The sequence below is a fragment of the Mobula hypostoma genome, chromosome 22, assembly GCF_963921235.1.
Source record: "Mobula hypostoma chromosome 22, sMobHyp1.1, whole genome shotgun sequence".
Classification (NCBI taxonomy): domain Eukaryota; kingdom Metazoa; phylum Chordata; class Chondrichthyes; order Myliobatiformes; family Myliobatidae; genus Mobula; species Mobula hypostoma.
In genome coordinates this window covers 4,762,509-4,777,679 of record NC_086118.1, presented here as the reverse complement: position 1 = coordinate 4,777,679, position 15,171 = coordinate 4,762,509, and the positions used below count along the sequence as shown (strand labels likewise).

Below are 15,171 nucleotides of genomic sequence, written 5' to 3'. Positions count from 1 at the left end.
TTATAACCTTATGCTTCTTGCGACATTCTGCAATCTCCATAAATTTGTTCCTCTAAATCTCTCAGACTGTTGGGTGCTCTGTAATATAGTCTCAGTAACATGGTCACACCTTTCTTATGACTCAGTTTCACCTATAATGCCTCACTAGACGAGTTCTTCAGTCTGTCCTGACTGAGTACTTCTGTGACAATTTTCTTGACACCTCCCTTCCACCTTTAATCCCTCCTGCTCTGTCGTGTCTAAAACAACGGAACCCCAGAATATTGAGCTGCCAGTTCTGCTCCTCCTGCAACCAAGTCTCACTAATGGCTACAATATCATAATTCCAGGTGTTGATCCATGCTCTGATCTCATCTGCCTTTCCTACAATACTTTTTACATTGAAATATTCACATTTCACGACATTAGTCACACTATGCTCAACCCCTCAACCTTTAGATTCTCGACTTTGAGGTCTTAGCAACATCTGTTTCCACAACCTCTCCACTATCTGCTCTGGCACTCTCGTTCCCGTCCCCCTGTAACTCTAGTTTGACCCCTCTCCCCCCCGCCCACCATGCATCACTAGCAAACCTTCCCATTAGGATATTAGTCCCCTTCCAGTACAGATGAAAATCGTCTCTTCTCTACAGGTCCCACCTTCCCTGGAAGAGAGCCCAATGATCCAACATTCTATGCTCTCCCTCCTATGCCAACTCCTTTGTCACATGTTAAATTGTATAATATCCCTATTTCCGGCTTCACTAGTACATGGCGCGGGTAGCAATCCTGAGGTCACAACTCTGGAGGTCCTGCCCTTTAACTTAGCACCTAACTTCCTGAATTCATTTAGAAGAACCTCATCACTCTTCCTACCCGTGTCATTGGTACCTACATGGGCCACAACCTCTGGCTGATCACCATCCCACTTAAGAATGGTGAGGATTCAATGCAAGATGTCCCGGCTGCTGGCGCTTGAGAGACAGCATACCATCCAGGAATCTCATTCTCGCCCACAGAACCTCTTTTCTATTCCCCTAAATAACGAATCCCCTATCATCACAGCTTGCTGCTTTTCCACTCCCCTGCCTTCTGAGTGGCAGAGACCTAACTGCAAATACTTTCCTCTGCTAGTTCACCTCCCCACCAGCACCAGCAATAACAGTATCCCTTGTTGTTGAGGGCGATCGCCACAGTGGTACTCTGTACTGGCTATTCCCCTTTCCCCTTCCAGCTCCAACTCCTTAATGCAGAATGTTAGAAGCTGCAACTGGACGCACTTCTCACTGTTGTAGTCATCATGGACACTGGAGGTCCCCATGCCTTCCCACATCCCACAAGAGGAGCATTCCACTATCCTGCCTGGCATCACTACTGTTCAACTGAGCAACTATAAAGAAGGAAAAAAAATTCTACCGAACAGCTTGTCTTGCCTTCTCTGATGGAAGCTTGAGAATCCCACTCCAACTGTGACCACTCCGACAATGGACGCTCCACTTGTCCCTGTGCCTTACTTTAATTTCATAGTCATAGTCATACTTTATTGATCCCGGGGAAAATTGGTTTTCATTACAGTTGCACCATAAATAATAAATAATAATGGAATCATAAATAGTTAAATAGTAATATGTAAATTATGCCAGTAAATTATGAAATAAGTCCAGGACCAGCCTATTGGCTCAGGGTGTCTGACCCGCCAAGGGAGGAGTTGTAAAGTTTGATGGCCACAGGCAGGAATGACTTCCTATGACGCTCTGTGCTGCATCTCGGTGGAATGAGTATCTGGCTGAATATACTCCTGTGCCCACCCAGTACATTATGTAGTGGATGGGAGACATTGTCCAAGATGGCATGCAACTTAGACAGCATCCTCTTTTCAGACACCACCGTCAGAGAGTCCAGTTCCATCCCCAAAACATCACTGGCCTGTACAACTGTACAACTACAAATTGTTCTTGTCAATCAATCCCGACCGTTGATTGGCTGCGACTCAAAGCACCAAACTGCCGCGAGTCGCTGCCATTTCTACTGAATCGGCGAACTTGCGAACTGCGTCTTCCCCAGGCTTCCGATCTCCTATTGGGCGCTGCTCAAGTCTCCAAACTGCCGCTCACAGCCACTGTCATGTATAGCTCCTGTGAGGTGTATGAACTCCATGACTTTATTGGAAACTTCCAGAAGCGTGCTGACCTTGGTCCCCAACCGAGCCGCGCGCCGACGATGGAGGTCAGACAGTAACGCAACACACACCAAATGCTTGAGGAGCTCAGCAGGCCAGGTTGAGTACAGTCGGGCCGAGACCCTCGATCAGGACTCTTTGTACCCGACTGGTCTTTCACACAGCGCACGCCCGTTTTTCTGCTTGGAAGCCTGTTAGTAGTTTGCGCTCGGGTATCCCCAGGCAGCCGACGGTGTTGTTCCCGTAGATGGTGCGCGGATTTAGATTCTTCTGTAAGCTGTCTCCTCACTCGTGGAGTCTGCTCCGAGATCTTAGCGTTAACCGTCTTAACTGCAAATTTGCCAGGACAAATCGTAGTCTGTTTATGTCTTCTCTATGCCACGGATCTCTGCACCCAGCCTTTTCTTCTCGCGTCACGTACCCACGCTGCCGTCGCTGTGGCCACATCTTTCCCACCGTAGCCCCTTATCCCCCGGCACCACCTCCAGCCTTTGGCCCCAGTGGTCGGGAGGGGGAGGGGGTGGGGCGGCGGGTCTCTGCGGGAGCCTGCCCCGTGCCCACAGCGGTTCCTCCATGGACCGGGGGTCGTGAGGAGTGGCTGAAAGTTGTGAGGAGCTGGCCCGTACCTCGCTCGGTTGATGGACAAGGAGTTTTACCGCTGAATGTCCCGGACGGGGCAAGGACCTGCACACCTCATCCCGGACCGGAGATGGGGGATGGTTTCGGGAAGCAGTGGTCCAGCAGACGGGGCTCCGATTTCCGTGTTCGGGAGAATTTTACAAACCTTGTGGTGAATGAATCGCTCTCGTCACAGAATGATCGCAATTACCGTAACTTTAGAGCTTACACTGCTAGAATACGGAGCAACAAACAGCCTGCGAGAGGACTCAGGATCTAATGCTGTTCAGCTCGCCGACCTCCTCCAACTGATCGTCTGTTGCTGTAATTATTGTAACTCGGTCCCAAGGTAGATTGAAGTCCAGTCGAGTTTATTGTCAAGTGAGCAAGTAAACTGAGATACGGGCACAAATGAAGTTCAAAAAGCTCAAAGTTCAAAATAATTTTTATTATCAGAGCCCAGAAATGTCACCACAAACAACCCTGAGATTCATTTTCCTGTGGGCATAGTCATCAAAACTATAGCCCCCGGCCAGCCTCAGGCTTGCTCAGCTGGCTTTTGTCTAGGGGGAGCAGCCTTCGGCCCCGCCAGACTGGGTAATCAAGTTTGTGTGGATGCTGTGTGATGTACCCCATCCGCCAAATAACAGGCAATATACCATATGCGATTAAATTATTACACTTTATAGATCTTACTGGAACTATGTAATTAATAAAGATAAAATATAAAAGGAAAGTAAAAGGCGCCAAACTTATCAAAGTTCAACCACTTCGTGCACGACAGTTGGAGCCCAATTAACCGAGTCTTCTTTCCACCATTCGATCCCCTCCGACCTCCTCAACCCCCCACCTGGGACCAACCACGGTGGTCAAGCAGACGCTCCACTCGAGTCTGTTTTCGTCTCCTCACCGAAGACCCTGGGCCTCGGACTCCCGCTCGGGGTCCGTCCCGTCGCCCAGCTTACAGCATCCTGTCTCCTCTCTCTGTCCCCATCGCGCCTTCTGCCCCAAAGCCCGCGAAAACAATAGCTTACAGACACACAAGAAAGAATAACATCTATCCCAATTGGTTAGCAAATGAATACAATTCTCTTATCAGTAATTATAACCCAAACAAGCTGCGAGAGAGAAGCACTTTCTCAGCAGTTAACATAACGAAGAAGCCATTTTTATTAGCCTTAGCAGTAACATAAAAGAAGAGACCCCTTACATAAAGAATGGTAACTAAAACAGGATCAATGAAAGATCATCAGCATGTAGAAGAAAAGAAACTGCAAATGAAAATATAAATAAATAACAATAAATGAAGAGAAATGAAATAACACAATGAAGAGTTCTTAAAGTGAAGCAATTAGCTATCTCAATAATGGGCAAGTGAGTGTGGTTATCCCCCTTTTGTCCAAGAGACTGATGGTTGAGGGTCAGTAAATAAAATCTTGCATTATAGGCACAGTTAACACACAAGAAAATAAAATATAAAACAGTAAGCGGAGGGGTACAGATAAAAGAAACAGAGTCCGCAGAGTTTTGCAGAAGGAGATCTCTATTCATCGAGCATACAATGTTGAAAGCTGTCTGTTCATTATAAGCGGGACTGGCTCAGTTAGACGGCTTAAACGGCATGGACGAATTGTGTTGGAGGGTTCTTTCTGTGCTGAATAATTGTAACTCTAGGGCCACGATATTAGCACTCATCACCTCCCTCTCAGTGGGGACTAGAGTGACCAGCCCTTTGGAATGTCGCTTATGTGTTTTCAGAAATTCACAGCTCCCCCTCCCACGTCCCATCCCCACGCAGGGAACAGCGTCTCATTTCTTCTGCCGGTCTAATCGGCGAAGCGGGGTGCTCTCTGTTCTATCTCCCAACTTTATCCAGACCACTTCATCCCATGACAGGGAGGAGAAGCGAGTTCTGGTCGCCTTGGCAACGGGTGGCAAAGCCGGCTCGGAACTTTAGAGCGGCCCGAGGACAGCGTGCAGTCGTGCTGGAGATGAACGGGAGCCAGACACGGAACTCCTCGCAGAGCTGGGAACTGAGACCCGAGAGTGTGATCGTCCCCTGTGTCTTCTGCCTTATCTTCCTGCTCGGCACGCTGGGCAACAGCCTGGTTCTAGCTGTCCTGCTTCGGAACGGCCAGATGAACTGCAACACCACTAACCTGTTTATACTGAACCTGGCTCTGGCCGATCTCTGCTTCATCCTCTGCTGCGTGCCTTTCCAGGCCACCATATACACGCTGGACTCCTGGGTCTTCGGCTCCCTCATGTGTAAAGCCGTACACTTCTTCATCTACCTGACTGTGTACGCCAGCAGCTTCACTCTGGCCGCAGTCTCCGTGGACAGGTGAGCTGGCGGGCGGAGCGGGGAGGGTGGCGAACTCGGAGGGACAGCTTTGCCGGGTCAGGCTCCGGCTCACTTCCCCAGTTGGAGAGCTTTGTGCGTTTGTGCGTCCTTTGGGGCCAGTCCGAAGGCACGTGGTGGATTTAGCGCGGGATGGGGAGGGGGTGACTGCTCTGGGTTTTTCGAGTCCCTGACTCCCCACGACTCTACCTCGCCTTTTATCCCACTACTTGTCCCTGTGCGGAAACTGTTTTAGTGAACCGGGAGTCCAGGTCAGTTTATACAGCGAGTTCAGACCAGGAGCAGCGCTGGGGCTAGACAGACGGATAGATAGATGCTTTGTTGATCCCAAAGGAAATTACAGTGTCACAGTAGCATTACAAGTGAATTGATATACAGTTATTAGAGGAGGAAAAAGAATAACAGTAAGAAAGAATAAAAAAGTTACTTTAAAAATAAGATATACAAGATTTAAAAAATCAAGATTTCAAGATTTACAAGTTCACATTGAAAAGATGGCAGTGCAAGAATTACCGTAATATTGTACAGCAATGGGTGCACATTCACCCCGTCTAGATAAGAAGTGATGGTGGTATTGCACGGGATGTTCACATAGCAGGGTGTGGTAAACAGAGCTTTGGTTAATAAGGGGGGGGGGGGAGTGGTGGTCATCGCTTCCCCCGGTATAGGTTGACTCATTATACAGTCTAATGACCGAGCGTAAGAATCACCTCTTTGCGCAAATGGCAATAATCAAAATATAGAAAGAACTGGAGATGTTGGATGTCAGGTAAAAAAAACGCTCGAAACCCTTCAGCAGGTGAGCGAGCATCTGTGGCGGGAGAAATAGTGAACGATTATGTCTGAGCTTCTGCCTTCAAAGTCCCCGACCTCAAATGGTAACTGTTCCCCTGACACGCTCATCTACCTCTCTCAAGCCTTTCCCATTCTCTGGTGGGCAGATAACCTCGTTGACAGCTTCAGACCCGCGGTCACCTTGTCTGAGTCACATCCCTCACCCAACGGTCCCTGCTGCTTAACGCGTTCCCCTGTCTCCCTTCCTTCGATCTCAACCTTAGCTGCGTCGCTTCCCGCAGCTGCTGCCTGATCTGCGAGGGGTTCCAGCAGTTTTGTGTTTTATATTAAATAGAAAGCATCCAAAATGGATATCTAAATGTTCTGTCCTTGGTTACGGGGAGACGGTGTACCCACCCGTCCAAGGAAGGTGTAACTGACATCCCCGCCAATTACAACGGGTGGGCCCCGTGGGACAGGACACGCTGCTCCCTAGCCCAGCAGCAGACTCCCGAAACAGGCGCTCTATCAAGTTCTGCCACTAGAAGCTATTATCAGGAGGACAATGAGAGTTTGAAAACACAAGCGGATAATGGGGAGATTCAAGACTCCCTGTACAGCTCCTGGGATTTGTGGAAATCCCTGGCCCACGGCCGCTTAAAGCGGAGGTGTTCCAGCTGACAATGGACGTCTGTAATCCTCCGGTCCCGAAAGCGCCATCTCCTAAACTACTTACCCATCCGTCCTATCAAGCAACTGTCCCATCCAGAGCATAGCCTGTGGGTTCCATGTTAGTCGATCATCCACCCAAGAACTCCACAGAAGATAGCGTCAGTCACGTCTTCCTCGGGAACAGGTCTGTGATAGAAGGAGCCGCACCTGCGCGGCCTTTGGGCCTGTCCAGCAATTGTCCAAAAATCGACCGGCTCTCCAAAAGCGTGTCACTCCATCGGAATTACAATTGAAAACATTACATTTCTTGTTCCCCTTTTCTAATATAAACCACTCCTCCGTATTTCCCCCTTTGATTCACTATCCTTCAGTAGTTTTCCGGCGTATTTCCCAGGAAGGGGTTGCTTTAAGCGAGAGCCCGCGCTCTCAGCAGCCCGTATATATTCAGCAATTTATGAGAAAGAAAGTATAGAGGTTAAGTGTGTCTCACTATTGGATGAGAAGCCACGGCTAGATCTACCCTACGGGTTTTCGCCCGACCTGTTGTTCCGACATTCCTTTCCCTCCGCAGATGCTGCCTGACCCGATGAGTTCTTCCAGATGTTTGCTTGTGGCTCCAGATCCCAGCACCTGCAATCTCTCGCGTCTCCAAGTAACTCTCAAATGTGTAGTGGGTCAAAATGTGCGGGGTGACACTGGACAGCTTGGATATGCCTGAGAAGGGGCAGGGATTGAGTACATTGTCCATAACGCTAGCTGTGATATGTCTGTGTGTGTGTGGCTGGTTTCTTCAATGAAGACAGTCACCCTGCTACCCCTGAATCACATTTACCAATCTTACCGCGTTGCTGGCCGCTCCCTCTCCACAAACACTTCACACTGCCAGTCCAGCACTGGATGGGCGGAATTAGTGACACACAGGTCGCCTCGTTCGGCCTTCGTGTTGGCAATGACCACGAGTTATAAACGGAGTCTCCGTCTTCCCCTGCTTTACCCCTGTCGCCAGAAGACCCACGCTTCCCTCCTACCCCTGATACAAATACCCCTGATATTTGTGGTGGATGTTTCCGCAACCGAGTGACCACAAAAAAACTGTTCTTTATCAGGTTTCCCAAAACACCCGAATCGTTAGTCCGGTGGTTCTTTCCAAAGGAAACTGTACGAAGAAATTATTGCAGTCGGAGATAATTTCATATCTCCGGACGTCGGATGTTGGTGTTGGCATATAAACACATAAACCCGCATCTCAACCTGACTGTTTTCCCCAGCCGGGATTAACAGAGTTTTGTCAGCCACTGATTTTCTAGAGGTTGGAGTATTATCATTGCGAACAGGCACTTAAATGACCAGTATGGTCCTGATGTGGACAAATTGGATTAGTGTGGGTGGGCGGTAGTTTATGGCTGTGTAATTCTCGATAACTCCAATATACAGCAGTAAAGACACAGGAGCTGGGAAACAATTTGGAATGTCCAAACAACACACACACAATGCAGCAGGCTTCATTCACCAGGGTGAATCTCTTTGGGACGTTGGGATAAGTGTGAGTGTAGTGAGGCTGACATCACTCCATCCTGACACTGCAAGGCCGTTTCCCCGGGCAGTGGTCCAGATTTCCAATATCGCTTCATGGCTTTTTTCTGAGAATAGAATTTTGTTCATCGCTGTGTCGGGCATGTTTCTAAAGCTAAACTCGTCACCAGCTGCCAAATGCCATGCTGTTCAAAGGCAACGGATGTTGTCGGCTGGGCGGTCCTGAAGTTGGGTCTAATTTGTACAGAAAACGTGATTCGAGTATTTCCATTTCATTGCGACACGGTGCCTTCATTTTTATGATTCCATCAATTGGAATGCATATATCAGAAATGGGTAAAGCAAATTTTATCCATATGTTTGTTGAGCACTTTGGCTTTCACTGGAGTTGAGTGAAGTTTAGTTAGAAAGAGGCCACTCAGACTGAAATATCCCCATCAGTGTTCCCACTGCACTGGAGCCTCCTCACCTCCTCACAATCAAATCAGCAAATCTCCCATTCCTTCTTTCATACATCACACTAGCATAATTTCACCACTTACACATTTGACCAGCAGGAAGGCTGTTTTGTACCGTATTGTTCGTACAGTTATTTTCTGTGCAACTTCTAGTGATGGTTGCATTTGTACTTTCAGGTTTTCCTGTTCCTCTGTCTCATTCGGCACAGAGATTTCTATTTACTCTGCTTTTTGTAATCAAAAGGTGACAGCTTACACTTATTTGTAACTAATTTCCTTTACTAAAGTTTTGATGAAAAACAATTGACCTCAAACATCTCTGTTTTTCTCTCCACAGCTGCGACCTTACCTGCAGACCACTTACGGCATTCCTTTTCACTTGAAAATTTTATGCTAATTATACACCCATTTTTCAACATATTAATGCTTTGTTTCATTTTTACTCAGTGTTGACCAGCCTTTCAAATTTGATATTTTCTACATTTTTGCTCACTTTTGAGTGAATTGCTAATGTAAACATTGGTCTCAGTGCTTCTCCTGAACAAAGCACAGACTCCTGACTGCACTTGGAGTTTCGTGTTCAGTTTTGGTCACCCTGTTAGAGGAAGGATACCATTAACCTGGAAAGAGTGCAGGAAGGTTCTATGTGGATGTTGCCAGGACTGAGGGAATAATTATAACGAGTGGTTACAAGGGCAGGCTAGGACTTTATTGCTTGGAATGTAGGAGACCAATGAGGTGACCTTTGATGAGAGGTGGTCATCCGAATGTGAGGGGGTGCGGGGGCAGATGAGTTATGGCCGGCACACACACAGCCAAATGTGGCGCCCAGGATGTGAGTCTGATGTTGGATCTGCAAGCAGCTTAGGTCTTAGTGTGGACACCCTGAAAAGTGTTCCAGCTATGTCTCTTGGATCCTTGGGATCTTGTGAGCCATCATTATCCACTGGTTCTATGATACCTCAAGATATCAAACAAGACAGCCCAATTCCAAACTCACATCCATCCCCAGTCCCATTTTGAATTTATTGTCAATACCAGTCTCAATCTGAGTTTTAGTGTTAGTACTGTCCAATCTGAAACCTCATTATTGGTTTAAATCAGAAAGTATTCTTTACCTGTCCCTTTGCACAGACCCTATCTGACCTGCTGAGTGTTCCCACCATTTTGCATTTTTGTTTTAGATATTGAGCGTCTACACTGATCGGCTTTGTGCAGGTTCATTACTGACTGGTTTCTGGAGGAACAAATCTCAGTGTTAGCTGAAATCTAGGAGGTGGTAGCTGGGAGGATTTCCATAAGGACATCCCCAGTAGTCAGATAGCTTCAGTTGTAAATTCCTTGGAATTGAGATTCTCTTTCCAATATTTTTATTAATTTTACATATAAAAATACAGAGTACAGGAAAAAAATATATATGAATACATTATACTAAATCGCATATAAAGACTCCTTACCCTATATTCATACAGATTAATTAATTCGTAACATTGAAATATAGCAATTTTATTATATTAAAAAAATTTAACCCACTACCAAGACCGAAGCTGATTAGTAAAGAAAAACAGGAAAAAAATATTAGTCATCATCTGTGCTTCAACAGCAAATCAAAGATTTTGAAAATAGTTCAAAGAAGGTCCCCACAATGTTTGAAAGTCTTGGCAGAATTCAGAGATTGAACATCGACTCTTCTCTAAATTTAAACATGACATCACATCACGTAACCATTGAGCGTGAATAGGAGGGGCTGCATCTTTCCATTTAAACAAGGATGTCCTTCTGGCCATAACATAGAACATAGAATAGTACAGCACAATACAGGCCCTTCGGCCCACAATGTTGTGCTGACTCTCAAACCTTGCCTCCCATATCAGCCCCCAACTTAAATTCCTCCATATACCTATCTAGAAGTCTCTTTAACTTCCTAGTGTATCTGCCTCCACCACTGACTCAGGCAGTACATTCCACGCACCAACCACTCTCTGAGTAAAAAACCTTCCTCTAATATCCCCCTTGAACTTCCCACCCCTTACCTTAAAGCCATGTCCTCTTGTATTGAGCAGTGGTGCCCTGGAGAAGAGGTGCTGGCTGTCCACTCTATCTATTCCTCTTAATATCTTGTATACCTCTACCATGTCTCCTCTCATCCTCCTCCTCTCCAAAGAGTAAAGCCCTAGCTCCCTTAATCTCTGATCATAATCCGTACTCTCTAAACCAGGCAGCATCCTCTGTACCCTTTCCAATGCTTCCAATTTAAGAGAAATAAAAGCCAAAATGTGTAAGTCAGATGACTCCAAGATAATATCCTTTCCTCCAACAATACCTAATAAAGTGGTCAAAGGATTCAGCTTAAAGTTTACTTTGAAAAGTATCGAGAAAGTTTGAAATACTTCTTTCCAATATTTTCCAAGACTCGGGCATGTCCAAAACATATGAATGAGTGAAGCTTCTCCATTATTACATTTATCACAATACAGAGATATATCCAAATAAAAGCAAGACAACTTATCCTTGGTCATATGGGCCCTATGGACCACTTTAAACTGTAGGCACACAACGATGAAGTGTTAACCAATTTAAAAATTTGATTCCAAGTTTCCTTAGAAATTGAAATCTGTAAATCTTGTCCCCAAAGATTTTTAATTTTATCTAAAGGAACACTTCTTATTCCCAACAGCGTATTATAGATATTAGATGTAGATCCATTATAAAAAGGTTTCAAATTAAAAATTACATCTGATTACAAATCACGTCTAGGGGATTGAGATTCTGACAATCAGGCCCACGGTGACTTTTGGCATTGAACCAGTGGAGTTCATAGCTTGAGAGAGAGGCAGACAGGTTAGGTTGTGTTTTTCTACCACCATTCCCCACCCCTCCGCCACAAAGATTTCATCGATGTCTTTAGGTGCAGATGTATTTGCAGAAGGTCTGTAGAACTTCTGAGTTGTTATAGGAAGTGAGAATTGAGCAGCTGGGCTTCAGTATTCCAGAAAAGCTCCCAGTTTATAATCAGAATCAGAATCAGGTTTATTATCACTGGCATGTGACGTGAAATTTGTTAACAGCAGTACATAATCTAGCAGAAAAAAATATAATAATAAAATAAAAATAATAATAAATAACAAGTAAATCAATTATACATATTAAATAGATTTTAAAAAGTGCAAAAACAGAAATACTGTAAATTAAAAAAAGTGAGGTGGTGTCTGAAGATTCAATGTCCATTTAGGAATCAGATGGCAGAGGGGAAGAAGCTGTTCCTGAATCACTGAGTGTGTGCCTTCAGGCTTCTGTACCTCCTATCTGATGGTAACAGTGAGAAAAGGGCATACCCTGGGTGCTGGACATCCTTAATGATGGATGCTGCCTTTCTGAGACACCACTCCCTGAAGATGTCCTGGGTGCTTTGTGGGCTAGTACCCAAGATGGAGCTGACTAGATTTACAACCTTCTGCATCTTTTTTCAGTCCTGTGCAGTAGCCCCTCCATTCCAGACAGTGATGCAGCCTGTCAGAATGCTCTCCATGTTACAACTATAGAAGTTTTTGAGTGTATTTGCTGACATGCTAAACCTCTTTAAACTCCCAATAAAGTATAGTTGCTGTCTTGCCTTCTTTATAACTACATCAATATGTTGGGACCAGGTTAGATCCTCAGAGATCTTGACACCCAGGAACTTGAAGCTGCTCACTCTCTCCCATTTCTGATCCCTCTGTGAGGATTGGTATGTATTCCTTCATCTTACCCTTCCTGAAGTCCACAATCAGCTCTTTCGTCTTACTGACGTTGAGTGCCAGGTTGTTGCTGCGGCACCACTCCACTAGTTGGCATATCTCACTCCTCTACGCCCTCTCGTCACCAAACGAGATTTTACCTACAATGGTTGAATCGTCAGCAAATTTGTAGATACTATTTGAGCTATGCATAGCCACACAGTCATGGGGATATAGAGTAGAGCAGTGGGCTAAGCACACACCCCTGATGTGCGCCGGTGTTGATCGTCAGTGAGGTGTGTATTTTATCACCAATCCACACAGATTGTGGTCTTCCGGTTAGGAAGTCAAGGATCCAATTGCAGAGGGAGGTACAGAGGCCCAGGTTCTGCAACTTCTCAATCAGGATTGTGGGAATGATGGTATTAAATGCTGAGCTATAGCTGATGGACAGCATCCTGACATAGGTGTGTTGTCCAGATGGTCTAAAGTCATGTGGAGAGCCATTGAGATTGTGTCTGCCGTTGACCAATTGTGGTGATAGGCAAATTGCAATGGGTCCAGGTCCTTGCTGAGGCAGGAGTTCAGTCTAGTCATGACCAACCTCTCAAAGCATTTCATCACTGTCGATGTGAGTGCTACCGGGCGATAGTCATTAGGCAGCCCACATTATTATTCTTAGGCACTGGTATAATTATTGCCTTTTTGAAGCAAGTGGGAAATTCCGCCTGTAACAGTGAGGGGTTGAAAATGTCCTTGAATACTCCTGCTTGTTGGTTGGCGGTTTTCAGAGCCTTACCAGGTACTCCATCAGGACCTTCCGCCTTGAGAGGGTTCACTCTCTTTAAAGACAACCTAACATCAGTCTCTGAGACGGTGATCACAGGGTCATCACTACGCATGTGTGCTTTGATTTGACAGTAGTTTTCACCTAGGGAACCGGTGATTAACTAGCAAATGCAGGTCGTCCATTAGTTATTCTTCTGAATATCTAGTTGGATGGAATAGGATTTCACCGGTACCATGCAAAAGCTACCCCCCTGCACCCCAACTACTGACCGCAGCTTACCAGAAGAAGGTTCCAGGGGCAGAGAGAAGCAAAATACTTTGGGGAATGGGTTTCCAAGACCCAGAGATACATTGAGTGAACAATCAATTATACCACATATCAGTAACTGTTTTGAATTGGTGGAAGAGATGTTGAAATGAAGAGATACTGATTGACAAATGTACATAGGAGCTTGGGAGGAATATAGGTCTCTCAAGTTGTAGCTTGTAGTTGCCTTTGCTCAGATATTTTGTCATACACAATCAGTAATGTGTTTCACACATTCTACTATGCTTGGTAGATGTTTCCGCTACGAGACCATCAGGGGCAATGCCATGAGAAAGGTCTGCCTTTAGTGTTACTTGCATTGTGCTGTTACCGAAGACCAATTTAAACCTCTTTCACCCTGGTCTATTGCATGCATTGTGTGGACTGATTAAGCTGATGGTTTCCAATCTTACCCTGCCTTGTAGGTACCTGGCGATTCGATACCCACTGAGATCCCGTGAACTGCGCACTCCCCGAAATGCCACAATCACCATCTGCATCATCTGGGCGATCTCGCTTGTCTTTGCAGGTCCCTACCTCAGCTACTACCAGGTCATCCGTTACAGAGACCTCACTCTCTGCTTCCCAGTCTGGGGCGAACACAGTCGCAAAGTTATGGACATGGCTACCTTCCTCTGTGGGTACATCATTCCAGTGCTGATCCTGAGCTTAGCATACACCAGGACCATCCGCTACCTCTGGACGTCTGTAGAACCCATAGAAAACATGTCCGAGTCTAAGAAAGCCAAGCGAAAGGTCACCAAGATGATCATCATTGTGGCTGTTCTCTTCTGCCTTTGTTGGCTTCCCCACCACTTGGTTATTTTATGCTTCTGGTTTGGCCACTTCCCACTCAACCAAGCCACCTATGTTTTCAGACTTTTGTCACACTGCATGTCCTATGCTAACTCCTGCCTCAACCCTATTGTCTACGCCCTGGTCTCCAAACACTTCCGCAAGGGCTTCAAGAAAGTTTTCAACTGCTTGCTGAGGAAAAAGGTTGTCAATAAAGTTCACGTTGTTCAAATGGTCCACACAGAGGCAGGGACCACTGAGGCATCTCACATGAGTGAGCAGAACAACCAAGCAACCAGCCAGGAGTGGAGCCAGCCAGGGCCTGGAGATGACGTGATGCTGCCAGGAGCCTTCATGGCATTCAACGTTACCTAAGTCTCAAGGAAGCCCGTGGCTGAGGTGCTGAGACAGACTAGTGGAACTGTATTAATTGTGGGATGTGACACAAGCTATCATTTAAAGCAAATACTTAATTCTCCTTGTGAAATGGGAGGTGAAATATCTCCCTCTGTGTTTATTTGGTGAAGGTACTACCTGTTTGTTGGGAGTTCTGTGATTTTAATTCAGAGATGCTGAAGAAGTAACCATGTATTTCCAAGCCCTTACTATGCCTTAATATTTTTCCCCTCTGTCCTTCTCTCTTTTTCCATTCGCCACTCAGTTTACCCTCTCACCCTGCTCTTTTCCTCACCTCCCTCTGGCATTTGCTCCTTCTTCACGTTCTTCCATGGTCCACTGTTCTCTTCTATCAGATTCCTTCTTCTTCAGAACTATATCTCTTCCACCTGTCCCTCTATCTTCACGAATCCAACTTCTCCCACCCACTTTGTTCCTCAGCTTGTACACCTTCCCTTCTCCCAAACTTTTTATTCTGGCGTCTGTCTCCTACCTTTCAGGTCATGTTGAAAGGTCTCAGCCTGAAACCTTGGCTGTTTATTCCCCTCCATAGACGCGCCTCACTTGCTGAGTTCCTCGAGCATTCTGTGTGC

At 46.0% G+C, this 15,171-nt stretch overlaps 1 protein-coding gene across 1 annotated transcript; it reads left to right on the top strand.

Moving 5' to 3' along the window:
- The first annotated feature begins 4,691 nt into the window (after nt 1-4,691).
- On the top strand, nt 4,692-14,557 carry LOC134336620 (galanin receptor 2b-like). The gene is made up of 2 exons (XM_063030963.1): nt 4,692-5,120; nt 13,813-14,557. Exons 1-2 carry the CDS (start codon nt 4,768-4,770, stop codon nt 14,555-14,557), a joined length of 1,098 nt encoding a protein of 365 aa, XP_062887033.1. The 5' UTR covers nt 4,692-4,767.
- The last annotated feature ends 614 nt before the right edge of the window (nt 14,558-15,171 follow it).

Coding starts and splice junctions, on each gene's coding strand:
- LOC134336620 (XM_063030963.1), top strand. CDS start 4,768: ATGAACGGGAGCCAGACACGGAACTCCTCGCAGAGCTGGGAACTGAGA. Junction 5,121..13,812: donor GCCGCAGTCTCCGTGGACAG/GTGAGCTGGCGG, acceptor CCTGCCTTGTAG/GTACCTGGCGATTCGATACC.